General features: G+C 36.5%; 3 protein-coding genes across 3 annotated transcripts; all 3 read right to left on the reverse strand.

Moving 5' to 3' along the window:
* Positions 1-318: 318 nt before the first annotated feature.
* On the reverse strand, positions 319-4,535 carry LOC149651368 (UV-stimulated scaffold protein A-like). The gene is made up of 11 exons (XM_089848267.1): positions 4,264-4,535; positions 3,932-4,142; positions 3,586-3,705; positions 3,393-3,513; positions 3,070-3,306; positions 2,665-2,780; positions 2,368-2,581; positions 1,982-2,312; positions 1,283-1,466; positions 944-1,227; positions 319-808 (listed from the first exon to the last, which is right to left on the reverse strand). The coding sequence occupies exons 1-11, from the start codon at positions 4,395-4,397 to the stop codon at positions 709-711; spliced, it is 2,052 nt and encodes a 683-aa protein (XP_089704393.1). The 5' UTR covers positions 4,398-4,535; the 3' UTR covers positions 319-708.
* Positions 4,536-4,688: 153 nt separating this feature from the next.
* On the reverse strand, positions 4,689-5,860 carry LOC149651369 (uncharacterized). Its single transcript, XM_089848284.1, has 6 exons — positions 5,740-5,860; positions 5,575-5,646; positions 5,310-5,396; positions 5,109-5,238; positions 4,959-5,003; positions 4,689-4,898 (listed from the first exon to the last, which is right to left on the reverse strand). The coding sequence occupies exons 2-6, from the start codon at positions 5,632-5,634 to the stop codon at positions 4,810-4,812; spliced, it is 411 nt and encodes a 136-aa protein (XP_089704410.1). The 5' UTR covers positions 5,635-5,646; positions 5,740-5,860; the 3' UTR covers positions 4,689-4,809.
* Positions 5,861-6,477: 617 nt separating this feature from the next.
* Positions 6,478-8,455, reverse strand: LOC149651370 (uncharacterized). Its single transcript, XM_089848281.1, has 4 exons — positions 7,270-8,455; positions 7,135-7,201; positions 6,839-7,062; positions 6,478-6,759 (listed from the first exon to the last, which is right to left on the reverse strand). The coding sequence occupies exons 1-4, from the start codon at positions 7,518-7,520 to the stop codon at positions 6,564-6,566; spliced, it is 738 nt and encodes a 245-aa protein (XP_089704407.1). The 5' UTR covers positions 7,521-8,455; the 3' UTR covers positions 6,478-6,563.
* Between the last annotated feature and the right edge of the window lie 406 nt (positions 8,456-8,861).

Below are 8,861 nucleotides of genomic sequence, written 5' to 3' on the forward strand. Positions count from 1 at the left end.
AAATTTTAAAATGTCGCATAATTTTCTTAAAAACTAAGGGGGTCACTGGACGGTTGACTAGTAAATTTTTCCGAAGTTTTAATAGCTTGACTATGAAGACGCGACACAATTTTTGCGCACTCCAATGGACAATGTCCTATAAATTTTCCATTCAAAGGTGTATGTCCTATAAGAAATTTTCTTTATTTCCGGCCCTGCTACAGAGAGCAGCGTGGGAAATACGGGTGGTACTGACACAGCTGCAAATGACCAGTTTAAAAATTAAATCGGAGGGGGGGGGGGAGCGGTCAATGGTCCATTATTTATCATTTGACACAATTTTTGGATAAAAACAATTTTATTTTTCACACAACTTTAAGGCTTATCGATGTCGATCGGTAGACTGGGGCATCCCCCCCCTCCCCGCAAGCCATTAAAGCCAATCTTCTGGGGGACAAAGTTTGAGGGAATAAAGCAATCTCAGAAGCTTTAGTGTAACGTCAACATAGAAACAAAGCAATACCAAACATGGCCGACCACTGCCAATTTGCCAAGCCCGAGGGTGACGTTTTACCTAGGCACTGACGTCACAACTGAGATAGTGGGGCGGTCTTTACTTATAGATACCGACAACCCCTTACATGCAGGTGGTGACCCCAACACCAATTCCCCCCCCCTCCCAAAAAAAAACAAATAGACCAGAACTTTCTAGTTTTCTTAGTACAACAACTATGTATTGAAACTGTAATTCCATTGATTTCCAAATTTATCTTTTAGACGTTTGGAATCGTGAGAATCCAATTGTTCCGACACTCTTTTGAGTGAAGCCCTTAATAGAAAATTATATCATTATATAGACACACCCTAATTATTGCATTCAAAATGACGGGAATCATACTTTACTCCCGAATTGGCCCACAAAATTAATTAACCCCAAAAAACAATATTAATTAATTAGTATTACTTGTTTAAAATCTTTTTTTCTAGTCTCTTTCTGGCAGATGTTTCTGTGGCTTTAAGATTGGTCAGTTTACTATCAGGGTCCTTCTTTGTCCCCCTTTTACCCTTTATGGGCATTTTTAAATTAACTCCAGTTGCAGCTTCCAGATCTCTTAGAAGTTCCGGATCTTGCCAGTCTGGGATATCTTTTTCTTTTAACGCTTGAGCACGATATCTTTGGTCAGCTGTTAATGGTTTCGCGGGGTTTCCTAATTCATCTCTCGCTATGACTGGACCATGAAAAGGACACTAAAAAGAATAATTTAGAATCAAAGGTTGTTAAAGGCTTTCTTTCCTGGCGTACTTTAATTTTATCCATACGAGGACACAATTTTCCACTTGGTAATGGCGCTCGACAAGTCCATTTAGTAGGCTCAAATTTGCCAGTAAATTCTATAGTTCTCTGTCTCAGAGAAGCGACATCTTCCATTTTTCGAACTTCACTCTCGTTTTCATGTGGAGTCCAAAATTTGTGCAGGGAGTCAAACCTAAATAGGTCAACTGACATCACCCACAAAGACAAGACTTTTCCACACTGAGCTTACAGGTTCACCATGGATAAAGAATGCGGGTGCGGAAATTTGTTTTCACGCTATATGATTGGCAACTCCCTATCTCGAACGACAGCTTATTCTGTATATACTCTGTTACAACATCGGTTGTCAGCACGCGTAAAGCTAGATCTCCATGTAACCTAGCCTTGCGCGTGCTGACAAGAGACAAAAAACTTCAGGATATTTTAAACGATTTTAAATCCTGAAGATCCTGAAGTTTTTTGTCTCTTGTCAGCACGCGCAAGGCTACGTTACATAGAGACTTAGCTTTGCGCATGCTGACAACCGATGTTGTAACAGAGTATATAGAGAATAAGCTGTCGTTCGAGATAGGGAGTTGCCTATCCTGTAGAGTGAAAACAAATTTCCTCACGCGCATTCTTTATCGATGGGTTCACTTTTAAATTCGTGACGCGCGTCAACCCTTTGGAACCACCTTGATTTCTTACTTAACAACTTCAGGAGCTTCCAACTTTTCTTCCTCCCAATGGTACAAATCAATATCGTAGTTTTTACGCGGAGCTTTGGACAACAGTTGCTTCTTCCTATCCGAAACTGAGTTGCTTCCTTCTTTGTCTTCTTGCGCGTCCACATTCTTCAATACTTCCTCGGAAACGGAAACGGCCATTTTGCGTCTAAGAGCTTCAAGGTTAGCCACCATGCTTGTTGGATCCAATATTTCTTCTTTAATTTTGGGTTTATCCGCTTTTAAACTCCATTCCGTATCTCTAGATGAAAAACCTTTGCTAGTCGATGGAGCATTCAGATCCAAAGGCATTCCTACGTAAAGGAATACGTCTTGACTTGGAAACTTCTTTTTATCCGAAATGTTTACCGTATTCTTTTCTAAGATGTTGAGGAATTACTGGTTCAAATCCGTCTTTTTCTTCTACTTCCTCAAAATCATTATCACTTTCATCACTAACTTCCGAGTCTTCTAATTTAGCGTCAATTTTTAAGTCCGCGCATTTAGACAAAGCATTTTCCATTCGATTTTTTAAATCAATAACTTCCTTAATTTTACTCTGTTCACCGGCTTTTGTTAGAGTCTAAAAGTAATAAAGAAAATTGCTAATTGCTACTAGTCATATTTTTTTAAGTTAACTCAATTTATGGGGGAATTTCAATTTACTTTTAACCAGGATGTAATAAGAGGTAAATATATTTTACAAGCTTGAACGTGTAAATCTTTTAAGGTCTCCCAAATAGCGGCATTTTCTTTGGTTTTAATTGGATTTGAATTCAAACCTTCGGAGATATTTTTAAGGACAATAGATATCAATATCCTCCTCACTAACACTTCCGATATGAGGGGAAATTAATGCTTTCTAAAGAGACAAATACAAATGAAAGTACTTGTCCAGATGTTCCCCCCCCCCCAAAAAAAAACTACTGATATTTCAAGAATGTGTAACACCCTCGTAAAACTAATAAACCCAAACTTTGGATGGACTTAAGCTTCAAACTACAACAACAAGAACAACAACAACAACAACAACAACAACAGGAGTTGGTGCGTGGGTTGAAATTCACTTACAATTCTGAAGTTCGATAGAGACACTATAACTTCCTCTTTTGCCGACACCATGATGTCTAAACATTTCATCTTGACTTAAATTTGAGTCAAATTGATTATTATTATTATTGTTATTTTCTAAACTGGACGTTTCGTTTTCAAAATCTCCGTGTAGGAAGAATTCATCAGGATGAGGTAATATTAACTGAAAGGCATTATCCATTTGATCCAAGACAGGTACAATTTCCAGTACTTTTTCTGATTGTAAAACGTTCAAAGAAATCATTTATACCACAGATTCAAATTCTCAGTGGTGTTTTTAAATTAAACCACGTGGTTCTTACCATCCATTTCTTTCACAACTTTATCTACTTTCTCTTTTATAACTAATTCTTTTCTACGATTAGCTTCTTCTATTTGACGTTGTTCCGCGGCAGATATCAAAGCTAAATCTTGAAAGTTAATCTAAAATTTAACGAACAGGTCAAGGTAAGATTTGAATGGGTGGCTTGAACTATTACGCTGAATTCTTCCTACCATTTTGCAATCTTTAAGGAAATTGTAGCCTAAAACCAATAACTTGTAACCGTCTTTAAATTCATTGTACCATTCTCTTACAAAACTCAGTGTTTTTGTTTTTAAATTTTTGGCAACAGCCTATTATATTATATTATATTTTTAGTTTTAGTTTTTTATAAAGAAAGACTTAAGGTGGAATTCATAAACGTCGGACGCAACGCAATTTAGTACAGGCAAAGGCAGGACGTCGTGCGCAAACGTCCTGCCTTTAGCGCACGACGCCCTGCCTTTGCCTGTACTAAATTGCGTTGCGTCCGATGTTTATGAATTCCACCATTAAATGATTCATGATATTGAAACATACTTTCGGAGGTGGTAAAGGCGCATCCGGATCAGTTTCAGCTGTTAATTCTAAAAAATCTTGAAAATCAGTTAAAAGAAGAGTTCTAAACTTGTGTGAGCGTCGAAAGAGTTCATCCATTATTAACAGGCAGCTATATCGAACTTCAGAATGTTCCCTTTGAAGCTGAGTCATTACCAAATGATAAGCTCGCTCAACGTAATTGTCACCTTTTCTGAGATGAGGACAATTGAGAAAAACAGTTTACAGCAATTCACAGAGTTGTACTCGTGGGATAACTCAACATGGTGTTTCTGCCATCAGCTAGTAATAATTTATAATTAAAAGGAAGTTACCTGCATATATTTTTCACTTCCTTCATATTTCCGGTGTTAAGAGTCTTTTCCCCGCTGTTGGTTAATTTCGCGATCAAATCTGATAGCCGCGTACATAATTCATGATCCAATACTGGACTTACTGGAGGAGGCATTTGGCGGCCAAAGCCAAAACCAAAGGCCTCTTCAAATTGTTAGTTATAAATAAAAACTAATAAATTGAGAAATAAATACGGAGCTTCTTTAACGACAATACTAATTAAGAATTAATACCCAAAAACGTAATTTTACACTGAACGGGAAACAAACTACACACGTTTCGGTTGTGGAACCGTTACCGTGGAACGTCTCTAGCAGACGAAACAACAATAGGCCTACAAAAAAATTAAAGTTTTCCGAGCATGCGCAATTTGCGCTTTACGTAAAACCACAAAAGACTATATTTTCTGGAGCGTGCGCTTTGCAAATGCCCTCGTTTACCTTGAAATGACCTTGATATACCTGGAAATTAAAGAAATCCGTATGCCTAGTTTTTTTCATATTGAAAAGGAGAATTTATAAATTCTATTACAGTTCATCTTTCGACTTTATTTTATCTACATCATCAATATTATCCACTATTATTTCTTCTAATTCTTCTTCTATTTCAGTTGTACCTTGAATATAAATAACTTATTTCACAGTACTTTACATAGAGTAATAATGATAAACCATACCCTTTTCTTCTCCATTTAATTTCACTTGTGGTTTTCCATCGTCAGCTGTAAATATTGATATTGGTGGTCATATCAGAAGTTAATGATTCAAACGCTTTCTATAGTACCCATCCCTGTTAGTCATTAGCTTATGTTGTAACTGAAACTTACAGAATGTAAGGGATCCGTCAATATTTGATTCTCTGAGCAAATCATTAAATCCTTCTTCTAAAACACGCTGGATTTCTTTCTCATACGTACTCTTCACCTGATTGGCCAATCCTTCAGTACCGCTACGTTTCTGCGATGACGTTATGATATTTATTTAACTAATATCATTTTATCGCTAAAACTGTTGGTTTTTACGCATACTGGCTTCATTTCGCTGAGTTGGTCTTCGATGATATCTTTGAAATCGCCCATTTTATCTTCTAAAACACCACCAAGAAACATGGCATCCTGTACAAGAATAAAACAAATATTGTAAATTTTGAGTAACGTAATAACAATAAGTATGACGCAAGGTGTGTTTCCTGATTTCAGGGAAACCCCTAAACTTTGTATAACATGGGAAAAAACCTTCCCTAAGTAATTTCACACTTATTGTTACGATGAAACTGATTACGTATAAACTTGCCTCTTCATTTATTGAATCAAAATCGGCAGCTGACAAGATGTTGTTTTTATCATGATCCATTTCGTCAAAAAGCTAAATTAAAAAAAGCGTATTAAAGACTTTTTAATTGGTCAAAAGCGCAATGCCATTAATGCAATAACTGTTGCGTATTTTCAATGTCTTCACCTCATTGGTAGAAGTTTCGCATTCTTCATTCCATTGCTTTACATCAGAAAGCTTAACATCCTAAAAATTATATCATGAAACATTACATTAAAAATCAACCTACTACACTATTTAATTAATTTTTTTATAACTATTTTGACCCAATTCACACAAAAAAGGTATTCTCTGACCTTTTTGAAGGTCTCCATGAACTTGTTCCGTGTCATATTCGTTTTTTGAACGTAGTTCTCAATGAATAATGCTCTGAAAATATAATTTTAACGCAGTTGCATGCAGTGAGATATAATAATTGGCATAATATAAACGGTAAATTCACGTAGAGGCTAATTTGGGATTCAATTTGATCCAAAAAACTACGAAATCGGTACAGAATTAATAAAGATACGAATTTTATAATATTATAGTACACCGGTGTATTGCGGGTCGGAGTTTTACAGGGGCCAATAGGAAATACATTATTAGTTTTGCCCCTGGAGGTTGGCACTTTTTATAATTATGGGTATAATGTAAACGATAAATACACATACGTAGAGTGTAATTTGGGATTCAATTTGATTCAAAAAAATTACTAGGCCGAAATCGGTACAGAATTAATAAAGATACGAATTTTATAATATTATAGTACACCGGTGTATTGCGGGTCGGAGTTTTACAGGGGCCCATAGGAAATACATTATTAGTTTTACCCCTGGAGGTTGGCATTTGTTTTTTTATAAAAAAATGTGAACTTACAATTTTAAAATTAGACAAAATGATAATTAAACTTATGTAAAGTGACTTTATGTGAAAAATTCATAGTTTGAAAAGTCAGTAAATAATTAGGTCTAAAAAACGTCATACAAATTTGCCAGTGTTAGGACAGAAAAGAGATTTTCAGGTGTTTCATTTAGGAAAGTGAGTCCATCCAGAGTCATGTCGGGTCTACCATCTCCACAAGTCTTTTTGTTGATGGTCAAGTTGCTAGAATTGTATACGACAGAGAAAAAAATTGTTCGACCTCCCGATGATAATCTATACAACCTAGAATGAATTTATTGGAAGTTAATTGTAGAGAGCTTTGTAAAACGTTGTCGTGTTCAACAGAACGCGTGTATAATACCAGTTGGATGGAATATGAAGGCAATCTCCGGGTTTTAATGAAACTTGATGAAAGTTAGTAATGGATTTTGAAATTTCTTCTGAAAGAATTTCATTTTTGGAAATATTGACAGCGTCTACTAATGTTAGTTCAGCTGTGCCGTCCAAGAGACAGTTTAAACTAGAATTTTGGCTGCCTCTCGATTCAAATTCATTCACATGAGCTCCTTGACGAATTAAAATTTCCTGCAAGCAAAACAGAATGTAAACGTGTAGGCCTACGCCAGTGCCACAAGCAGCTCTCGCGAAATGACGTACTGTGTACGATAATCTATCTTCAGTTAAAACGTCGCAATCTAAACAGCTCGGTAACTTTATTTGGGATCTTAAATGGAGCAATTACTCTTAATTAGTCTTTATTAAATACTGCGTAGAGAAATTGGTACGAAATACTTGAGAACGACTGGAATTTGTTGTTTGATTGTAAGTTGTTCTTCGGAATAAGTTTTTAAGAATTGGCGCAGTGATATTTTACGGTTTGAATTTATGGGTTTTACGAAGATTATGAAAGAGTGTGGTAGTTCCATAATAGCAGCATCTGGTAAACTTGAAACGGACATGTCACTTAAGGCCGCTTTTCTCATCAACAATGGTTTCTTCTCGTAATTATTTAGAAATGAAATTGCATTTGGGTATCCTATCATTTGATCTGTTTTAGACTTAACTGCATTTGGAAAAAGGTCACTATAAAAGAATTTGAAATTAAATAATCAATGATTTATTTCATTTTAATTAATGGATCGTTAATTGCGATGTAATTAATTATTCAAGGGAAATTAATGAAATGGATATACAAATATTGGTTGATAAATCAACATCAATCATTAATAAAACAAAACAAAAAAATTATATGCTAATTTTATAAAAATTTGACATGTTTAAAATATTTCATAATTACCCATTGCTGGATGTTGCGAATAAAATTGAAAAAAATATATTTAATACAGCAAATTGCACTAATAGCTGAGACATGTTGAGCCTTTGAATTCAAAATCACCACTTAAAAATATATAAAACACGATTTGAACCGACGGGAACTTAACACATGGTGTTCCTCTATCTCTAAGAGGTCTATGATAAGGATTAACAATACGTAATATCCCATGGGAATCCAGCCTCTACACTAACACAAGTTCACTATTATAATAAAAGTGTCTTCTTCTTCACTAGTCACGTGACAATACTCTATCCTATGCGGAATTTCAAAACTCTTTAATGCTAGTTCGCGCATGCGCGTAGATTCGTAGCTTTTAAGAACCGAATCAGGGAGTATGCTCAGAGAATTACGCGAATATTAAGAATAATATCTTATTTAGTTTTAAAACATTTTAATGAATGACTTTAAACTACTTATATGTAAAACATGGCCAATCAATAAAGAGGGAAATGTAAGATTAAATACATGATCTTTACTAACTATAGAGTTTCCTTTGAGGACCTCTGGCGGGAAATGGGGTGGGGTCTCGGGTATAAAAGGGGGCGCCAGAGGTGAGTCAGCAATCATTCTCTCTACGGAGATGGAATGGGTGGGATCGAACCCCGGTCTCTCCCGTGACAGGCGAGGATACTCACCACTATACTATCGAGGAAAACATCGGGTTGGAAACTTGGAATAAAAACCCAAAGCGGTCCTTGAAAATAGTAGTGGTTTCCCATAAAATAGGGAGCCGTCCAAATAATTTTGGACTCTCTGGTGGTCAGAGGGTCCTATTCTTTTAAAAACCAAAAATAAAACACACATACTTCCCTGAGTACTTTGGGCAAGAACTCGGCGACGAGGGAAATGAAGAAAGGTGCGGGCGAGGCCTCGTCTTACAGAGTCGAGTTCGGGCTAGGCCTTTGTTTACGGTCTCAAGCCCGGGCTTGGCCCCTTATCTTACCGCCTCGAGTCCGGGCTAGGCCTGGGCTTACGGTCTCAAGCCCGGGCTAGGCCCCTTCTCTTACCGCCTCGAGTTCGGGCTAGGCCTGGGCTTACGGTCTCAAGC

The sequence above is a fragment of the Phalangium opilio genome, unplaced genomic scaffold (genome assembly GCF_054372755.1).
Source record: "Phalangium opilio isolate 3A_F unplaced genomic scaffold, DU_Popi_V2 ptg000082l_1, whole genome shotgun sequence".
Classification (NCBI taxonomy): Eukaryota; Metazoa; Arthropoda; class Arachnida; order Opiliones; family Phalangiidae; genus Phalangium; species Phalangium opilio.

Bases quoted from the DNA above. Each gene is read 5' to 3' on its own strand.
- LOC149651368 (XM_089848267.1), bottom strand. From the start codon at position 4,397: ATGCCTCCTCCAGTAAGTCCAGTATTGGATCATGAATTATGTACGCGG. The intron at 3,514-3,585 runs GTAGGAAGAATT...GTTAAATTTTAG, and splicing joins TCCTTAAAGATTGCAAAATG to ATTAACTTTCAAGATTTAGC. The intron at 1,467-1,981 runs GTAAGAAATCAA...TGACCTATTTAG, and splicing joins GAAGCTCCTGAAGTTGTTAA to GTTTGACTCCCTGCACAAAT.
- LOC149651369 (XM_089848284.1), bottom strand. From the start codon at position 5,634: ATGGATCATGATAAAAACAACATCTTGTCAGCTGCCGATTTTGATTCA. The intron at 5,397-5,574 runs GCAAGTTTATAC...ATTCTTGTACAG, and splicing joins TTGATTCAATAAATGAAGAG to GATGCCATGTTTCTTGGTGG. The intron at 5,239-5,309 runs GTATGCGTAAAA...ACGTCATCGCAG, and splicing joins AACTCAGCGAAATGAAGCCA to AAACGTAGCGGTACTGAAGG.
- LOC149651370 (XM_089848281.1), bottom strand. From the start codon at position 7,520: ATGATAGGATACCCAAATGCAATTTCATTTCTAAATAATTACGAGAAG. The intron at 7,202-7,269 runs GTATTTCGTACC...GCTCCATTTAAG, and splicing joins CAAATTCCAGTCGTTCTCAA to ATCCCAAATAAAGTTACCGA. The intron at 7,063-7,134 runs GTACGTCATTTC...TTTTGCTTGCAG, and splicing joins AAGATAGATTATCGTACACA to GAAATTTTAATTCGTCAAGG.